We start from the raw sequence: 21,795 nt of genomic DNA on the forward strand, positions 1-21,795 counted from the left end.
AGATTATATGAGGTCACTGTCAGAGACTTTAGTGTGAAGCAGTTTCAGTTTCACATGTACAAAAGCTTGTCCAAACAAGGAAACTTGGCAAATTTTTCAGAAGAAAAAACTTAAAAGAATAAAAGAGATACTGCTACTAGGGTGAGGTCTGGCATGCAAAGTTTCAACACTGAGCAAGTTTTATGGCCAAGCTATATGTCCTTAAAAATAGGGCTTTATAAATGGAAGCACTGGCACAACCTTCACTATAGTATTGCAAACAGTAACGCTATTTTATATAACCTAGACAAGAACGTCTTTTTAAAATCAAAAAGCTGGTCTATTTTAATATGTTGGGCTCAAAAAGTTTTAACAAAAATAGTTGGAACCACTATTTTGTTTAAAATATCAAAGGTGAAAAGTCCTGGAACAGACTTGGGACTGTTAAGAGTTTGATTTATAAAGTTTGGCCACAGTGTTTTTCTCCCACCACAGGTGAGCTTCAGTTGAGAGGAGCTCACTCTAGGAGGAGGGCACTTCTGGCAAAGACTGACAAAGAAGGGTGTTTGTCAAGCAGGTGTGGGGTCACCTAAGAGTCTGACATTTCTGAGTCAATCCCCATGTTTCCAAAAAAGCCTTTCCTGTATAAAGTTTACCACTCCAACTTTTAAAAGCAGCATATCTCTATTAAAGTGCTTCTTTTTCCTCTTTTTTTGTGTTGTTTTTAATTTGTTTTTGTTTTAAGGCAAAGCAACGTTAAGTATTTTTGTTGTTATTTTTCTTTATTTGTTTTAGTCGTCTGGAAAGATAAAGGCCACCACAAATCTTTCCATCTCTGAAAATTCCACCAGGCTAGCTTTAGCCCTAAAGTAGGAAAAAGTAAAATGGAGTGGGAAGGAAAAACAAACCATCAAAAAGCGACAGGCTTCATTGAGTGCCAGGTGTTGTCTCTTTGTTACCAAAAAGAAAAAAAAATGAAAAAAAAAAAAAAAAAGAATATTAAAAAAAACAAACACCAAAAACAAAAACAAAAACAATCCACCAAAAATAACTCTCATATCCCAAGAAGAAATCATTTTTTAGTGGCCTTGGTCTCAGCATGGTCCTGCCAATTTCAAGCCCCGACCATACACGTATTCTCTAAATGGAATCAGTGGCTACAAAGCGGCCAGCGTATCGTTAGTCACAATACAACAGTAAGGTTGTGAACATACCTGAGCAATGTTCAAGGTCTAGAGCATTGGAGGATGGGCAGGACAAGACAGGACAGAACAAAAATAAAGGAAGAAAAAAAGAAAAGACAAAACAGTGACTATGAGGCCAGCCTCAAGGAACCCAGAGTCAGCACAAACCCTCCCACATGGTAAACCACCAAGAACAAGCAAATGTACACCAAAAAAAAGAACAAAAACACAGAAAAAAAAAAAAATCAGCAAGAAGGCCACGCTGAAGATACCAAGGGTTATAAAAATAGATACCCAAAAAACAAAAAAGTCAAAAAATTATGGTTCAGTCATGTGTAGGTTTCTCTGGCAAAAGGTATACTTGAAACTGGCCTTATAGAAAAAAAAAGCAATGCAAAATAAACCAACTTTAAAAATTTTTCTTTTTTAATTTAAACATTCTTAAAGCAATATATAAATGATAGGAATAATACATTATTTAATAAACCATATATATATTTTTAAATCACTAAATAGTTCTTAACTGTTTTGCTCAGTTAGCTATAGCAAAGAAAAGAGAAAAGAATAGTGCAGATTCTATGCAGAATTTACTAGGTTTCCAGCATAGTACAGTACCTGCTTATTTAAACCTAGCATATTGCAGACCATATCCCTGGAATAAGGCTGTTCCAATACATATCTCAACAAAGCAGTCTGTGGTTCAAACAGATCCTTTAAAGAAAATGAGAAAATCATTGCTTCAAGATCAATGTCAACATTAATCCAAATTATTAGAAATGAGATTTAAAAATCCTCTACAGGCACTTGTTACCTTCACAGAGTAGGCAGTATCTAGTGGGAAAAAATCATAGAATTTTAGTGCTTATAGTTAATCTGTTCCCACCCATTGCCTCATTTGACAACTGAGATGAAATGGCTTGCTCCAAGATCATACAGGGAGTAACAAAGATAACACTAGAACCAGATCTTCCAATCCCCCTTTGTCAGTGCACTTTCCACTATACTTTCCCTGAAAACACAGAAGTTTAATTTTTTTAAATTTTAGAGTCTCACTAACGCCAATTTATACAGATTTTGTCTTAGGTGATAATGTTTCCTAGACATAAAGAAGCATCATAACGAATGCCTTTGCTTCCTTTCTGTTAAAACTTAACAAGTTGAGGCCAGGCATGATAGCTCACACCTGTAATCCCAGCATTTTAGGAGGCTGAGATGGGTGGATAACAAGGTCAGGATTTCAAGACCAGCCTGACCAATATGGTGAAACCCTGTCTCTACTAAAAATAGAAAAATCAGCCAGGCATGGTGGTGCGTGCCTATTGTCCCAGTTACTCAGGAGGCTGAGGCAGGAGAATCACTTGAACCCGGGAGGCGGAGGTTGCAGTGAGCCAAGATTGTGCCACTGCACTCCAGCCTGAGCAACAGAATGAGACTCTGTCTAAAAAAAAAAAGAAAGAAAGAAAAAAAAACTTGACAAGTCAATTTTTTAGAAGTCTTTTTCTAGGCATGTAAGTATATAATTTCTGATAGCCAAATTCAGTGTATAATAAATAATACCAGGCCAGGCATAGTGGCTCATGCCTGTAAGCCTAGCACTTTGGGAGGCTGAGGTGGGAGGATCTCTTGAGCCTAGGAGTTTGAGGCCAGCCTGGGCAATAGGGAAAAACCCCATCTCTACAAAAAATACAAAAAACTAGCTGGGCATGGTGGCATGTGCCTATACTCCCAGCTACTCAGGAGGCTGAGATGGGGAGGATCACCTGAACCTGAAAGGTTGAGGCTGCAGTGAGCCATGATCGTGCCACTATACTCCAGCCTGGGCGACAGAGTGAGAGCCTGACTTAAAAAACAATCAATCAAACAAAAAATAATACTAGAAAGCGACATTAAAAACAAAATCTTTTCAGAGTTTTCCAAATGACAGGCTGAATGTTTATTCAATGTCTTGACTATAGACCAATCAATTTCCTATTTTCCTAGTAAGATTCAAAAAGCAGCTTTTTAGTTTAAAGCATATCAACTTTTTGAGAAATAGATGAAACAGTCATAAGCCTATTTATATTTGTTAATTTTGCTTGTCCATACTTAAATATATTTTAAAATATTAATTTATATTTATTAAATATATTAATTTAGAAGAATTTAATTCTAGTTTATTCTAACTCTTCCACGATGCTCGATGGTTTCTGAGTCATCTAACAGCTTTCTAGGACACATTGTTTTCATTTCTATCTATGTTGCTAGAGACATAGCATTTTGATAAAGTCAATGAAAAGTTTTTCTTCTTATAAACCTCAAGTACTGTTTGCATAATGTTAGCTGGATATTTCAAAATGTCCCCTTAGGTGAATGAATGGATAGATAGAAACAAGAAAATCACTTTATATACTGATTTTTAAGATAATCTTTAAAAGACTTTGCTACTGTAACTATGATGTAAAAATCTTAGAAACAGTTCCTGCATTAAATTTCTTTTTTTTTTTTTTTTCTTTTAAACTCACTCCTACCAGCCTGTAATCCTTCTCAATTCACTCCATCTACCAGAATGGTCTTTGTTCAGTTTCTTTCTTCATTTTAATAGTAAAATGTCTGGGAAAGGGGTCTGAGTACATAAGCATTCACTTCAATGTACTAGTTTTAAAAATTCTTAAAGACATTTTAAAACAGAATAAACAAAGTGACTGTTTTAAGATGTTCTTATACCAAGAGTTGACAACATAGATATAACTGTAAAAAGAGCAACTAGACCCCAAAAAATTATCAGTTCAGTCAGCAAAACTGCTCACTAATGCAACAGTTTAGAAGGACTAGTGCCCCTTAAAGGGTATACCAACATTTCAGTGATTAGAAAAAACATACCCTCTTCCCCTTAGAGTTAAGCGTAGAAATGTGACTTTAGATATAGTCACATTAGCCTTAAGTATCACTGTAAGGAAGTAATTTTCTGCTCAGAAATGTAATCTAAAAAGAATGGAGATAGTTTCTAAATACTCTCCTACAAGTGTAAACAAAAACACTATTTCCAAAAATGGAAGGACAAATAACTTGATAGCAAAGGTGTTAAGAGTGTAGATTCTGGAATTAGACTGAGTTCACATTAAAAAGCTTTACCACTTTTAAAATGTGGGGCCTTAATCAATGAATCAATTTTAAATTTCAGTTTTCCATTTAAAATTTCAATTTCCCATCTCCAAATACTTTGCTAGAGGTGGACCACTGGAACATAAACACCCACAATAGTATAAAACACAGGGTATATTTAGATAATAGAAGAACATGATAAACTATAAACTATCTTTCATTAAATATTTGCTTCTTGAGATTATGAAGCAACAATTTAGCATCACTCATCTTATAATGTAGGTTGAAGATTGTCAGATGGACTAAAAGTTCCATTATATTTAGCAACATACCTTATCATATGGCAAAAGGCCTTTCAAAGGAAAACGAAGAGTTGCAGGATCCAGTTTCCATGAATTACAAATGGCACCCGAGTTATTTACAACTGGCAGAAGACTACAGCGACCTATATGTATTACAAAAATGTTTTTAAGTAAATGTGAACACAACAGTACTTCACTTCAAAAATATTTAATGAACATATATGCTGAACTAGTTGGTGGTTTGGTTTTAAAATGGCTTAAAAAATGTTTCAATGAAACCTAAGTTTGGGAATTTTATTTTTGGCTCAGATAGTTGAATATCAATTTGTATGGGCTTTCCAAACTCGAAAATGTTGCATTTTGTCTAAATGTCTGTGGCAGAGGTCAATCAACTATAATCCACCTGCCACCTGTTTTGTAAAATTTTATTGGAACACAACTACTTTTGCAGTCCAATGGCAGAGTTGAGTAGTTGCAACAGATTCTGTTGCCTATGAAGCTTAAAATATTTACTAGATGGCCCTTTACAGAAAAAGTTTAAGACCACTAGTCCAGTGTCAATATTATTAAACTTTATATTCCTAGAGGCTTTAGATGTCACATATGACTATCAACTCATATATCTAACTGCCTAACAAATATTGTCAGTTGGATGTCCCACAAGCACTGCAAGCCTAACATGTCTCAAATTCAATTCATCATCCTTCTCAAACCTACTGTGTGGCCATAATTCACTACATGATATCAATATCCACTCAGTTATTAGCGTTTTATTAGCTGTAGTAAAATGTCTTTCGAATCACCAAGAAACTCACTCTCTTTTTTTCCCCCTCTGGTTGTATTTAATTATTTAGGTATAGATTCACTTTATTATTATTATTATTATTATACTATAAGTTCTGGGGTACATGTACAGAACTTGAAGGATTGTTGCATAGGTACATACATGCCATAGTGGCTTGCTGCCTCCATCCCCCCATCACCTAAATCAGGCATTTCTCCCAATGTTATTGCTCCCCAATCTCCCCACACCCCACTATCCCTACCCTAGTTCCCCATCCCCAACAGACCCCAGTGTGTGATATTCCCCTCCCTGTGTCCATGTGTTCTCGTTGTTCAACACCCACGTATGAATGAGAACATGCGGTGCTTGGTTTTCTGTTCTTGTGGCAGTTTGCTGAGAATGATGGTTTCCAGACTCATCCATGTCCCTGAAAAGGACATGAACTCACCCTTTTTTATGGCTGCATAGTATTCCATGGTATATATGTGCTACATTTTCTTTATTCAGTCTATCATTGATGGGCATTTGGATTGGTTCCAGGTCTTTGCTATTGTAAACAGTGCCACAGTGAACATACATGTGTATGTGTCTTTATAATAGAACAATTTATAATCCTTTGGGTATATAACCAGTAGTGGGATTGCTGGGTCAAATGGTATTTCTATTTGTAGATCCTTGAGGAATAGCCACACTATCTTCCATAACAGTTAAACTAATTTACACTCCCACCAACAGTGTAAAAGTGTTCCTCACCCACTCCAGAGTTTATTTTCCCTCCTGTACTTGGCACACAAAGTGAAGACAAGTGAAAGGTATTATATTAAGCTCTTACAGAGTCATCAAAATAGCACATATTAAGAGACCATCCCTCAGCTTTGTTCAATAGTTAGATTACTAAAAATCAGGTACTATTTGGCATATTTGAAACTATAATCCTACCACAAATGGAGTTTATCCTTGCTGTGGGCCTGAAGGTATCCACAAAGTCTGAAACCAGGTTTCCGAGTAACTAAAGAGAGAGAGAAAAAATCAAAAAAATAAGAATAAAAAGAAAATTGAGACTGCCCCTGAAATACAATGATCATTTACATAAAATGAGATAGTATATGTAAAGATTAGTACAATGTCTGGCACATGATAACTGTTTAAAGGTTAGCTCCCTTTTGCTTCCTTCTAAAGAATCACTTACCAGTTCATGTGTCCCTGAATTAAACCAACTCACACCACCATATCCTTAGCTATTTGATGAAGCTGAGCATATTTTATCACATGGCATATAAATTGTCTCAGTGGAAATGCAGAGAAATGAAAGAAATACATCGTGATTAAAAATATATGTATTGTCTAAGAATAAAAGTCATCATTTAAAAAATAAGCACACAAAAGTAAGATTAATATAACTGTTTTTGGTAAAATATCCTTTTTTTTTTGATACGGGGTCTCGTTCCATTGCCGAAGCTGGAGTACAGTGGCGTGATCACAGCTCACTGCAGCCTCAAACTCCTGGTTTCAAGTAATCCTCCTGCCTCAGCTACTTTGTAGCTGGGGCTACAGGCATATGTTACTATGCCTGGCTAATGTGTGTGCTTTTTAAAAATGTTTTGTAGAGACAGTCTTGTTATTGTACCCAGATTGGTCTTGAACTCTTGTCCCCAAATCATCTTTCCACCTTAGCCTCCCAAAGGGCTGGGATTACAAGTGTGAGTCACTAAGCCAAGCCAAAAATTTATATTAAAAATTCAGGAAATATAAAATTTACCCAGTGTGGAAGTTTGCCTTCAGGATACAGCTTCCTGATCTCTGTAACTGCAAAATAGGCTGGTAATAAGCAGGCATTTCTTTCCAATATATATGCTATTACCTAAGAAAAATAAAAAGGCAACATTATTCTTGACTAGTCCTATATACACCCCCTTTGTTTTTATTTATTATCATTATTATTATTATTATTTGAGACAGGGTCTTGTTCTGTTTCTCAGGCTTGGAGTGCAGTGATGCAATCATGGCTCACTACATCTTCAACCTCTGGGGCTCAAGTGGTGTTCCCACCTCAGCCTACAGAGCAGCTGGGACTACAGATGCATGTTACCAGGCCCAGATAACTTTTTAATTTTTTTGTAAAGACAGGTCCTCCCTAAATTGTCCTAGCTGGTCTGCAACTCTGTGCTCAAATAAGCCTTCCACCTCAGCCTCCCAAAGCACTGGGATTATAGACATGAGCCGCTGCATCTGACCCACATGAGCCTTTAAATACAACAATGACAAAAATAACAAAAAGGATATTAAAAAGTAGAGGTGTTACTTTCTGAGAGAGATGTTGGTCAAAGAACACAATTTCAGTTCAAAAAGAGGAACAAGTTCAAGAGATATACTGTATATTATGGTGACTATGGTTAATAACAATATAGTGTATACTCAAAAATTGTTAACAGAGTAGATTTTAAGTGTTAACATTAAAAAAATAATAAGTGGGAGACCAACTCAAGATGGCGCGGTGAGAACAACCCAGGATTGAAGCTCTCGGTGAACGCGCAGAGGGTGAGTCAGGGCCGCATTTCCAGACGGATCTTTGTTGCCCACAGAACGAGGAAATTCCCAGGTATAAAAGAGACGCGGGACACCAGCGCAGCGGTTTTGGCTGGTGCAGCTGGGGGCCGGCGCTGCAGCGCAGCAGCGCTCCAAAGCGCTCCACACAAAGTGCACTGGTCCGGGTGCCCTGTTGAACCGGATATCTGAGACTTGAGAGGGCAGATTGGCATATCCATCTGATTGAACGGGACTTGGACAGTGAGCCAGGCCAGGAGATTCCAGGGAAACGGCGTTTGGGCCAGGGCAGTGGGACAAACAAAACGGCGATTCCAAACGCTCCAGGTGGAGAGTTTCACTGTGGGCACAGCTGAACCCAGGATGGTGCAGCTCGGTGGGGGAGGGGCGTTTGCCATTACCGAGGCAACCCACCCCTACTGAGGTACACTCCCATTGCTGATGCAGCCTGCGGTTGCCGAGGCAACCTGCCACAACAGAAAGACTCCGCCGCAGGGCGTAGCCCGTGGCAGCAGGGTGGAGACCGCAGCAGCAGGGCAGAGCCTGCAGCAACAGGGCGGACCTCACACCAGCAGGGCGGAGCCTCAGCAGGCAAATAGTGACTAGACTGCCTCCTAGCTAGGCAGAACAGTGCAACGGACACTCACAAAGAAAACCCCAAACCCCCGAGACAGAGCATCTGAGAAAAAGTTTTTTTTTTAATGAGTTCTGCTGCAGCAGAATTAAATGTAGCAGCCTAACAGCCCTGAATGAACAACAGAGCTCATAGATCAGCACTTGAGCTCCTATAAAGTACAGATTGTCTCCTCAAGCAGCTCCCTGACCCCTCTATATCCAGAAGACTGACATCTGGCAGGCATCATTCTGGGACAAAGATAGCAGAAAAAGAAACTGGTAGCATCTCTCACTGTTCTGCAGCCACTATAGGTGCACCCCAGACAAGCAGGGCCTGGAGCGGACCTCAGCAGTCATACAGTGGAGGGGCTAGACTGGTAGAAGGAAAACCAAGTAACAGAAATACTTCATCATCAACAATCTGGGCGTCCACTCAGAGACCCAATCGAAAAGTCAGCAACTACGCAGATGACCAGCGGACAAATCCACAAAGATGGGAAGAAACCAGCGCAAAACAGAGGAAAACACCTGAAACCAGAACACCTCGACTCCTACAAAGGACCAAAACTCCTCACCAGCAAGGGAACAAAGCTGGATGGAGAATAACTGTGAGGAAATGACGGAATTAGACTTCAGAAGGTGGATAATGAGAAACTTTTGTGAGCTAAAAGAACATGTTTTAAATCAATGCAAAGAAACTAAGAACCTTGAAAAAAGATTTGAAAAAAGATTTGAGGAAATGATAACAAGAATGGATAACTTAGAGAGGAATATGAATGAATTGAAGGAGCTGAAAAACACAATACGAGAACTTCGCGAAGCATGCACAAGTTTCAGCAGCCGAATTGACCAAGCAGAAGAAAGAATATCTGAAGTTGAAGATCAACTCAATGAAATAAAATGAGAAACCAAGATTAGAGAAAAAAGCGCAAAAAGGAATGAACAAAGTCTCCAAGAAATGTGGGACTATGTGAAGAGACCTAACCTACATTTGATAGGTGTACCAGAATGTGACGAAGAGAATGAATCCAAGCTGGAAAATACTCTTCAGGATATTATCCAGGAAAATTTCCCCCACCTAGCAAGACAGGCCAACACTCAAATGCAGGAAATACAGAGAACACCACAAAGATATTCCTCAAGAAGAGCAACCCCAAGGCACATAATCGTCAGATTCACCAGGGTTGAAATAAAGGAGAAAATACTAAGGGCAGCCAGAGAGAAAGGTCGGGTCACCCACAAAGGGAAGCCCATCAGACTCACAGCAGATCTCTCGGCAGAAACTCTACAAGCAAGAAGAGAGTGGGGACCAATATTCAACATCCTTAAAGAAATGAACTTTCAACCCAGAATTTCATATCCAGCCAAACTGAGCTTCAGAAGTGAAGGAAAAATAAAATCCTTTGAGAACAAGCAAGTACTCAGAGATTTTCTCACCACCAGGCCTGCTTTACAAGAGCTCCTGAAAGAGGCACTACACATAGAAAGGAACAACCAGTACCAGCCATTCCAAAATCACACTAAATGCTAAAGAGCATCAACATAATAAAGAATCTACATGAACTAATGGGCAAAACAGCCAGCTAGCATCAAAATGGCAGTATCAAATTCACACATAACAATATTAACCCTAAATGTAAATGGACTAAATGCACCAATCAAAAGACACAGACTGGCAAATTGGATAAAAAACCAAAACCCATCAGTGTGCTGTATCCAGGAAACCCATCTCACATGCAAGGATACACAAAGGCTCAAAATAAAGGGATGGAGGAAGATTTACCAAGCAAATGGAGAGCAAAAAAAAGCAGGAGTTGCAATTCTCATCTCTGATAAAATAGACTTTAAATCAACAAAGATCAAAAGAGACAAAGAAGGCCATTACATAATGGTAAAAGGATCGATACAACAAGAAGAGCTAACAATCCTAAACATATATGGACCCAATGCAGGAGCACCCAGATACATAAGACAAGTTCTTAATGACTTACAAAGAGACTTAGACTCCCACACAATAATAGTGGGAGACTTTAACACTCCACTGTCAATACTAGACAGATCAACCAGACAGAAAATCAACAAGGATATCCAGGGCTTGAACTCAGACCTGGAACAAGCAAACCTGATAGACATTTACAGAACTCTCCACCCCAAATCCACAGAATATACATTCTTCTCAGCACCACATCACACCTACTCTAAAATTGACCACATAATTGGAAGTAAAGCACTCCTCAGCAAATGCAAAACAACTGAAATCATAACAAACAGTCTCTCAGACCATAGTGCAATCAAGTTAGAACTCAGAATTCAGAAACCAACCCAGAACCGCAGAGCTTCATGGAAACTGAACAACTGGCTCTTGAATGTTGACTGGATAAACAATGAAATGAAGGCAGAAATAAAGAAGTTCTTCAAAACGAATGAGAACGAAGACACAACATGCCAGAATCTCTGGGACACATTTAAAGCAGTCTCTAGAGGAAAGTATATAGGTATAAGTGCCCATATGAGGAGAATGGAGAGATCCAAAATTGACACCCTATCGTCAAAATTGAAAGAGCTAGAGGAGCAAGATCAAAAAAACTCAAAACCCAGCAGAAGACAAGAAATAACTAAGATCAGAGCTGAGCTGAAGGAGATTGAGACACGAAAAACCCTTCAAAAAATCAATAAATCCAAGAGCTGGTTTTTTGAAAAGATCAACAAAATAGACAGACCACTAGCCAGATTGATTAAAAAGAAAAGAGAGAACAACCAAATAGATGCAATAAAAAATGATAAAGGGGAAATCACCACAGATTCCACAGAAATTCAAACCATCATCAGAGAATATTACAAACAACTCTATGCACATAAACCTGGAAGAAATGAATAAATTCCTGGACTCCTGTGTCCTCCCAAGCCTAAACCAGGAGGAAGCTGAAACTATGAATAGACCAATAACAAGGTCTGAAGTTGAGGCAGCAATTAAGAGCCTACTAAACAAAAAAAGCCCAGGTCCAGATGGGTTCACAGCCGAATTCTACCAGACACACAAAGAGGAGCTGGTACCATTCCTTCTGAAACTATTCCAAATAATCCAAAAAGAGGGAATCCTTCCCAAATTATTTTATGAGACCAACATCATCCTGATACCAAAACCCGGCAGAGACCCAACAAGAAAAGAAAACTTCAGGCCAATATCCATGATTAACATAGATGCAAAAATCTTCAATAAAATATTGGCAAGCCGACTGGAACAGCAAATCAAAAAACTTATCCATCATGATCAAGTAGGATTCATCCTGGGGATGCAAGGCTATAAACGTAATTCACCACATAAACAGAACCAGAAACAAAAACCACATGATTATCTCAACACATGGCAGAGAAGGCATTTGACAAAATTCAACAGCCCTTTATGCTAAAAACCCTCAATAAACTCGGTATTGATGGAACGTATCTCAAAGTAATAAAAGCTATTTACGACAAACCAACAGCCAATATCATACTGAATGGGCAAAAACTGGAAGCATTCCCTTTGAAATCCAGCACTAGACAAGGATGCCCTCTTTCACCACTCCTATTCAATATAGTACTGGAAGTTCTAGCCAGAGCAATCAGGCAAGAAAAAGAAATAAAGGGCATTCAAATAGGAAAGGTGGAAGCCAAATTGTCTCTATTTGCAGATGACATGATAGTATACCTAGAAGACCCCATCGCCTCAGCCCAAAAACTCCTGAAACTGATAAGCAACTTCAGCAAAGTCTCAGGATATAAAATAGATGTGCAAAAATCACAAGCATTCCTCTACACCAATAACAGACTTAAAGAGAGCCAAATCAAGAACGAACTGCCATTCACAATTGCTACAAAAAGAATAAAATACCTTGGAATACAACTCACAAGAAACATAAGGGAACTCTTCAAGGAAAACTACAAACCACTGCTCAACGAAATAAGAGAGGACACAAACAGATGGGGAAACGTTCCATGGTCATGGTTAGGAAGAATGAATATCGTGAAAATGGCTATACTGCCCAAAGTAATTTACAGATTCAATGCTATCCCCATCAAGCTACCATTGACTTTCTTCACAGAACTGGAAAAAACCACCATGAACTTCATATGGAACCAAAAGAGAGCCCGCATACCCAAGTCAATTCTAAGCAAAAAGAACACAGTGGGGGGCATCACACTACCAGATTTCAAACTATACTACAAGGCTACAGTAATCAAAACAGCATGGTACTGGTACCAAAACAGATATAAACCAATGGAACAAAACAGAGGCATCGGAGGCAACACAACATATCTACAACTATACAATCTTTGATAAACCTGACAAAAACAAGCAATGGGGAAAGGATTCCCTGTTTAATAAATGGTGTTGGGAAAACTGGCTAGCCATGTGCAGAAAGCAGAAACTGGACCCCTTCCTGACACCTTACACTAAAATTAACTCCAGATGGATTAAAGACTTAAACATAAGACCTGGCACCATAAAAACCCTAGAAGAAAATCTAGGCAAAACCATCCAGGACATAGGAGTAGGCAAGGACTTCATGACCAAAACACCAAAAGCATTGGCAACAAAAGCCAAAATAGACAAATGGGACCTAATGAAACTCCACAGCTTCTGCACGGCAAAAGAAACAGTCACTAGAGTGAATCGGCAACCAACAGAATGGGAAAAAATTTTTGCAGTTTACCCATCTGACAAAGGGCTGATATCCAGAATTTACAAAGAACTCAAACAGATTTACAGGAAAAAAACAAACAAGCCCATTCAAAAGTGGGCAAAGGATATAAACAGACACTTTACAAAAAAAGACATATGAGGTCAATAATCATATGAAAAAATGCTCATCATCATTGGTCATTAGAGAGATACAAATCAAAACCACATTGAGATACCATCTCACGCCAGTTAGAATGGCGATCATTAAAAAATCTGGAGACAACAGATGCTGGAGAGGATGTGGAGAAAAAGGAACACTTTTACACTGTTGGTGGGAGTGTAAATTAGTTCAACCATTGTGGAAGACAGTGTGGCGATTCCTTAAGGCCTTAGAAATAGAAATTCCATTTGACCCAGCAATCCCATTACTGGGTATATATCCAAAGGACTATAAATCGTTCTACTATTAAGGATACATGCACACGAATGTTCATTGCAGCACTGTTTACAATAGCAAAGACCTGGAACCAACCCAAATGCCCATTGATGATAGATTGGATTGGGAAAATGTGGCACATATACACCATGGAATATTATGCAACAATCAGAAATGATGAGCTCATGTTTGTAGGGACATGGATGAATCTGGAGAACATCATTCTCAGCAAACTGACACAAGAACAGAAAATGAAATACCGCATATTCTCACTCATAGGTGGGTGATGAAAAATAAGAACACGTGGACACAGGGAGGGGAGTACTAAACACTGGGGTCTATTGGGGGGAAAAGGGGAGGGCCAGCGGAGGGTGGGGGAGCTGGGAAGGGATAGCCTGGGGAGAAATGCCAAATGTGGGTGAAGGGGAGAAAGGAAGCAAAACACACTGCCATGTGTGTACCTATGCAACTGTCTTGCATGTTCTGCACATGTACCCCAAAACCTAAAATACACTACAAAATTAAAAAAATAATAAGTATATGAGGTAACCTATATGTTAAATAGCCTGATTTAGCCATTCCACAATGTATATATATATACACAGACAATTGCTACTTGTCAATTAAAATAAAATGTAGAGATATTATTTTGTGGATTTATTGGGTTTCAACTGTAGCATAAAAGAATACATATGTAAAAAATATCCAAAAGTAAAGATTAATAAACAATGGAATGGATTGTTCATCGTTAGTAAAGAACCTTAAACATGCTTTAAATATTGGCATACTTACATGGGAGAGCAACAGACCAATGTAACAATTCTTGCAACATTAGTTACAAAGTACAAAGATCTTTTAAGTGGTCCATATGCTGAGGTCTAGTAATGGTTCAAGCTATTTTAATTTCTAATACCATTGTTTTCCTAATTTAAAACCATGAATTAAAATTTAAAACGTCCTTCTGAAATATAAGGGAATTAGCATCTTTTAAAATAGAAGTGATTTTTTTTTTTGGTAGAAGAAATATCATAAGTATTAAAAGCACAGACCTAAACAAAGGTAGACTTTTTTGAGGTTATGATCAATGAATTTCAGACATGTCTAAATTACCTCTCTTGCTGCCAGAAGCTGCTGTACAACAGCAGAGCTCACTGTATTAGGAATTGTCAAAATTTTCTCCAAAATCACTTTTAAGAGGTCTCGAACACCCTGATATAAGAAAAAAGACATGGGTTAAAATTAAGTAGTGTCTACTGTGTTAGACACTAAAAACATCCAAAGGTTTCAGGGTTATAGATTCCTTCAAAGTCACATCCTTAAATTTTCTGAATCAGTTACTATCTAAGTCCGTAACATTAACCCAAGAGAAGAGTCATGTTCCAAAACAGAATTCTAAACATTGTCTTACAATACAATGAACAAAGAAAGTCATTATACAGTTGGTCAAGCTTTTTTGGTCCTCATAACATTAGAAGGGTTTCCATTGTTATAAGAGTCAAAAATCTTAATTTATTCTACATACAGACAGAAATATATTAGAACAGGACTTTAAAGAACTCTGAAAACTTGAATAACAATATTGAACTTTTTGGTAGATGACTCTCTCTGCTCACTCCCTTTTGTGCTAGGATTACAGGTGTTAGCTACTGTGACTGGCCTATTCTCCCTTCTCATCCATCACATACCTTAATCTCTCAAGGATATCCAAGGCTATTCTGTTAATCATCTCCACATATCTAATACCAGTTACATTACTCTGATATATATAGAAAAACTTCCAATCAACATGCATTTATTATGCGCTATGTAACCAAGCTTATAAAAGACATAACATATACATAAAATAATAATTATAAAGTACCATTCAAATAAGAAGGCAAAAATTGCTTAAGTCTGAGTAGAGAAAATAATCAGCAAAAGCTTCTTAGAGTTAACTGTGTGATAAATCATGATTAAAACTATTAATTATCTGTCAGGTCATTATATGTTAAGTCATTTCAGATTAGAGAAAACACAGAAAAAAAGCACAGGGTCAGGTACTGGGTAATTCTTGGAAAAAGGACAATAACAAAGTCTCCTGAAAATGCAGAATGCTTTTGTAGCTATGGAGTCCGTAAGCCGTTTATGAGATAAAATTAGAAAGTGTATGTTGTTTTGGTCAAGAACCCAAGTGCTAAGGATTTTAGTTGAGGAAAAACAGTTGTTTTAGTTGTGTCCAAGGGAGGTCAAGTTAGAGGTGAAGCAGGTCTTGCTTCCTTCATCAGTGATGCTTCTGTCCCTTCTCTGTTCCACACACCCCTGCTCTGTGCTCTTTCATTTGAAGAGATGCTAACATCACAATACTTGCAGCATGAAGGAATACAGATTCTGCTCTGTGACTTCCCTAGTCTTCATAAAAATATGTCAGCCACCTGTATTTATAAGAACATTGAGAGGGGAGTAGAGGAGCCATGGGAACACTGAGTAATTTTAAATCTCTCCAGGAAATATACCACAATAGACAGATTTTGTAAATGCTTCCACATCATTTCACTCACCTGAAAGTAAGATAGGCATACCGAAAAATCAATCACATCTGAAAGCAATCACTTTTTATAATGAGAAAAATATACCTTGTAATCCACTCCCCCAATTATTTTCCGAACCAGCTTAAATGTTAAGGCCCAAAGCTGTGTTCTTTCCCATTCAAGAGTGTCTGAGTTTATCAGGGATTCACAAACCAGCCTATAAAAAAGAAACAGCCATTCCAGTTACCAGACAGAATTTTCCAAGTTCTCTAATAGCCACTGATATGGTTTGGCTGTGTCCTCACACAAATCTCATCTTGAATTGTAGTTCCCATAATCCCCATGTGTCATGAGAAAAACCAGGTGGAGATAATTAAATCATGGGGGCAGTTTCCACCATCCAGTTCTCATGACAGTGAGTTAGTTCTCACAAGATCTAATGGTTTTATATGGGGCTTCTTCCTTTGCTGGACACTCATTCTCTTTCCGGCCACCCTGCGATGAGGTGCCTTCTGCCATGACTGTAAGTGTCCTGAGGTCTCCCCAGCCATGCTAAACTATGAGTCAATTAAACCTCTTTCCTTCACCAATTACCCAGTCTTGGGTATGTCTTTGTTAGCAGCATGAGACAGACTAACACAGTTAAAATCTGTGGACTAAGTATTATATTTATCATAGCAAGTATTTTTCACAAAAGTGCATTATTACTTAAGCACACTTATAAATATGTGTAGCATTTAACATATTTTACTTATATAAAAGATCAAAAACAAAGACCTAAATAATATTCATTATGCTATATTTTTACTAGAAAGACGTCTATCTAAAGTTTTCAGTTACATGTTTACCATCTATCCCCTTGGATTTTTCCAAGAGGGTGGCAAGATTTTTGATCCCACATTTTCTTCTCAAGTGTGACACTGACATTTCTCCCAAGGAGAGATGGGGGAAGGTCTACGTTATCTAACTGTAGATCTGAGAAGGCCTAAGACCATGGCCAAAAGGATACAGTATGACTTCCATGACAAGGTGAGACAACTTCTGCCTAGTCTTCTTTCATACACTTGCTGTTAGACTCCACCATGAAGTGAGAAAGTCGAAGCTACAAGGCAAAGGCCTGTGTAGGTTCTGGCTAATAATCTCCGCTGAGATTCCAGATAACAGCCAGGAACCAACCACCAGGTATGTAAGTGGGTAAGCTTTTCCTACGCCCCAGTGCTGGCTACATCAATTGTCATCATAAAGACTTTGAGGGAAAAGTGCCTCATTAGCCCAGTCAACCACCAGGGCCACGAATAATAATTTTAAAACCTGAGTATTACTATTTTAAGCCATTAGGTCTTGAGGTTGTACAGCAAAAGTAAAGTGTTACAAACTAATCAAAGTGATTAATCTTAGCCCCTGGGCAAAAAGGCACCTGGTTTTGAGTTTACAAGCATTTATATAAGTCAAAGACAATTACTCCTACAAACTAAAACCTGAGGTATTATATAAAGGATTATTCGATGAACCTCACTTTCTTATTCATTCTCTTATCTTTTTACAACAACAACCTGAACCAATTTTCAATCACATATAGAAAAGAAAATGCTTCAGATTGCTCACACCCATTAAACATACCTGGGTGGAAGGAGACCAGTCTCAACTGCCATTGCTAAGCAGTCATAAAGGAAAGAAATTCTTTTAGGACTATGCTGACCATGAATAAATTTAACAATCCACTGGATACATTGTTCATGAGACTCCTGGAAAATTAGAGAATGATTTTATTTGGGGTCTAAAGTTATATTTTTATAACAAATAGCTGATACAATTGAAAGTATACCAATACTATGAATGAAATATTTCACTATGAACATCTGTGGATAAAAATAATTTTTTAAAAAGCAAAATAAAAAAATCAGATTTAGTATTTGTCACATTAAGCTTAAAATTTTGCAATTATATAGGTAAAATGCCACCATTTTTATTACATGGGACCTTCAAAAGTAGTAATTAACTACTAATGAACATATTAATGATCAATAGAAAACTCAACACAGATAGTTGCAAGGCATTGTAAACAATGCCCTTTATGGCATATATAAATATTACTATCACTGGGGGTAAAATTCATTATGGATCAGTACGTATCAGCCTTAAGCGAATCTAATCCCTAAGAGCCCAAACAAGAGCCCACTACGAATATAACAACATGTCACATTTCTAGACTTGCAAAACTTTAAATATGATGCCCAAATGTTGTGCCCATCTCAAAGCTGGTCTTCTAGCATATCTCCAAGAAGAACCTATAATGTTCTGCACAATCACTGTTCTCATACATACTTCTATTGTTGCACATATAACAACAATTAAGAAATACCTATTTTCTTCCTGGTTTCTCCATTAGAGGGCCACACCATAATTCATAAAGTGTTTAATGACTCTTTAAAAAAAATGTTGCAAAGATGTTCAACATCACTGAGAGAAATGCAAAATAAAACTATTCTGAAATAAAATTTCTCATGTTTTTTACTGGCAAAGATTAAAAAGCTTAACGCTCTATTGTGAGGTTATAAGCAAAAGATAGGCTCAACCACTACAGATGGAAGTATAAACTAGTATAACCCTTATGGAAAATTTAATAATTATTTCTATAAAAACTACAAACAGATACGGCCTTTGATTCAGCAATACTATTTCTAGAACTTTGTCCTATTTCTCATGCATAATATTATTCATCGCAGCATTGGTTAAATTAGAAAAAGTAAGAAGAAACTTAAAAGTCAGTAGAGGATTGGTCAAATGGAGGAAGGTACAGCCATACAATGAAATATTATGATGCTATTTTTAAAAAAGTAGGAAAGGAAGGAACAAGTAATTCTTGGACTTATAGAAAATTACCTTTAGATTATTAGGAGAAATATATATATGATCATTCTATAGTATATATATATGATCATTCTATAAAAATGACTATTGAGATTATATGCCCATGTCTGAGTGGCAAATCTATCACCAGTGGTTGACATGCAAACAGTTCTCATCTCCCTACTTACAGCGTACCATGAGAAGGTAATGTGCTCAAGGATGACATATTTTGTCTTTTTCACGGATACATTTTCTGGTAGCTGTTCTTTGTTACTTTTACAGTTTGTTACTCTTACAGTTTGTTTCCTCATTTTTACTATAGTATCTTCCTATCCTTATAATAGAATCTCGGTATTTCTATTATAGCATCTTTGCATCAATGCTGTGCCAATTCCTTTATTTAGTTAAAAAAAAAAACCTGTAATTTGTATCTTTTACAAGTAAAGCTTAACACATCTGTTTTCAAGTGTACCAAATAAATCCAAATAGGATGAAAATGGTCTTAAATAAGCTAACATGGGGGGGGTTACTTTTTTTTCTTTTTTTTAACATCTCACACTGTGCAATATAAACTTGACTTCTTAACATAAGTTTTCCACTGAAATATACAAATTAAAATAGATGGAAACCAGAATAAAAAAATGATGACAATTTTATTTCTCCCTTCTCAGGAAGATCATAAGAGCAACATCAATGTTAATGTTAAAAAAAAAAAGGGGGGGAAGCGCCCAAAAATCATCAGCTGAATGTATTAAACATGAAGTGCTCACCTGAGAAAGACCACCCCAAAACTGTCTGAAGGCCCCCAGACAGCTAATTAGTTTTGTTTTCTCATCTTCAGGGGTATCCATAAACATGCTAAAAAAAAAAAAAATTACATTAGCTGTCATTCGTTTTAAAAAGGTAATTACACACAATGAGATTAGTGGCTCTTACAACCCTCCAACACGAAACTAAGTGAAATCTGACAGATACAATCATGTAAAAACACAAAAATCTGCCATGCGTACACTCACCCAGGAAAAGCCTCTTCTATAATTTCCGTTTTCTGTAAAAAACAAAAATATAAACAATGTTAAAAAGGGGCCTCCCTTAGCGAAGTATTTACAATGTAACCCAGGGCAAGTCATCTTAATTAGCTCTGAAACTACCAATACCTGTCTGGCCTGTCGTATCAATTTCAAAGGATAAAAAGAACTTGACAGCAGTTTGAGAATCACTAACCCCCCCCGCATACAACGTCGGTGTCAAAACAAGGGGATACAAAGACAGGCGTGAGAGGAGGTTGCCTAGGCCAGTTTCCTTGGTCGGCTGCCCCCGCGTCTCCTAGTCCCTGAGCCATAGTCCTGGATGCCCGGCAGCTGAACTCACCACCACCTCCTCGAAAATGCTCTGCAGTTGCGTCTCCATCTGTACTATCACCCCCGCCTTTCCGGGGTACCGGGAAAGGCCCAGGTCAGATACGAGCTCTGGGAAGAAAGAGGCAGAGGGGCGGAGGCCTCCGGAGGAAACCGTAGCTCCCCGGCGTCGCTTCCCTCCCGCAGCGCTTTACCAAGAGCGTTCTCTCCGGAGCTCAGCCAACAGCAGGAACCTGTACGGAAGACGAGGAAAGCCCGGTGCGCGCTGTTTACAACCCCCGCTGAAACCAGAGGTGCCGCCAGATGGTTCCGGCTCTGGAGAAGGGCGGTCCGCAAGCCGGACGAGAACGCCCCCAAACGGAACCTCAAGCCCAGGTTCCACGGAGGCGTCGTCAACCGTAGGCCGCCACCTCCCGGCTGGAGAAGGAGTTGCTTCCTGCTCAAGGCTAACCTGCGTACAGACTGGGAAATAAAAAGCTTGGAACCCAGAGGCTGCAGCCTGCGGAAAACGCTGGAGCGGCAGCGGTCACCAAGCTAATGTCTGCGAGCTCACCCTAGCCTCCCAAGTAACTGGAACCACAAGCGTGGGCTACCATGCCCAACGCTTTGTAGTTTTTGTAGAGATGAGTTTTTGCCTTGTTGCGCAGGCTGGTCTTGAACTCCTGGACTCAAGCAATCTGCCTGCCTCAGCCTCCCAAAGTGCTAGGATTACAGGCATAAGCTACCATGCCTTGACCAAAATTTCTTAAAGAATGATGAGAAGCTTGAAGGCATTCCCACTGGCCATATCAGAGACAATATGATTATCAAAATAACAAATAATGTATTACAACCCATTAAATAAAATAGAAAACCATGAGTCCACAAAGCTGTGAAGAAATAGATGAATAAATTAAACTTTGGATGAGAAATTATATAGTCACATAGCTTCAATGTAACTCCACAGAGAATACTTATTAACTAAAAAGGACAAAAAGTAACTTTGTGACCAAGAAGCCCAGCAGCTATCATTTTAATCAAGTGAGCAAAATGAATACCATCAGTAATAGGAGACATTGAAACCACGCGCCAGCCTGTTAGGATGTGATGAGAAGACTACAACATAACTTCCATTTTTCTGTCACAGTTGCGTAACCTGAATCTAATCACGAGGAAAGATAAAACCTAAGGGATGTTCTACAAAACAACTGGTCTGTAACATTCAAAAGTGTAAGTCAAAAAAGTCAAGTACTGACTAAGAAATTCCTCCAGAATGAGGAAGGAACTGTTCCATGGCAAGTAAATGCAAAACATGTTTTTGAACATAATCCTTTTACACACACACACACACACACCACACACACACACACACACACACACACACACGCCAGGTGGCCAAGGAAGGCAGATCACCTGAGCTCAGGAGTTTGAGACCAGCCAGGCCAACATAGTGAAACCCCGTCTCTACTAAAAATATAAAAATTAGTGGGCATGGTGGCACACACCTGTAGCC

At 38.3% G+C, this 21,795-nt stretch overlaps 1 protein-coding gene across 4 annotated transcripts in view; it reads right to left on the reverse strand.

Annotated features, from left to right (window-relative positions):
• The window catches only part of MED23 (mediator complex subunit 23), a 49,169-nt gene extending 28,620 nt beyond the window's left edge, over positions 1-20,549 (reverse strand). Inside the window, exons 1-11 of one of the 4 annotated variants that reach the window (XM_017971396.4) lie at positions 20,317-20,549; positions 19,962-19,993; positions 19,716-19,803; positions 17,716-17,840; positions 16,201-16,312; positions 14,699-14,797; positions 7,090-7,191; positions 6,270-6,339; positions 4,577-4,689; positions 1,779-1,874; positions 1,194-1,211 (exon numbers count right to left, since the gene is read on the reverse strand). In XM_017971396.4, the coding sequence (XP_017826885.2) occupies positions 1,194-1,211; positions 1,779-1,874; positions 4,577-4,689; positions 6,270-6,339; positions 7,090-7,191; positions 14,699-14,797; positions 16,201-16,312; positions 17,716-17,840; positions 19,716-19,803; positions 19,962-19,993; positions 20,317-20,355 (894 nt within the window). In that variant the 5' untranslated portion in view covers positions 20,356-20,549. The remainder of the gene's footprint in view (positions 1-1,193; positions 1,212-1,778; positions 1,875-4,576; positions 4,690-6,269; positions 6,340-7,089; positions 7,192-14,698; positions 14,798-16,200; positions 16,313-17,715; positions 17,841-19,715; positions 19,804-19,961; positions 19,994-20,316) is intronic. The other 3 variants (XM_017971397.4, XM_035296721.3, XM_078370103.1) reach the window with 3 other exon arrangements.
• Between the last annotated feature and the right edge of the window lie 1,246 nt (positions 20,550-21,795).

Source organism: Callithrix jacchus, chromosome 4 (genome assembly GCF_049354715.1).
Source record: "Callithrix jacchus isolate 240 chromosome 4, calJac240_pri, whole genome shotgun sequence".
In the NCBI taxonomy this organism is placed as follows: Eukaryota; Metazoa; Chordata; class Mammalia; order Primates; family Cebidae; genus Callithrix; species Callithrix jacchus.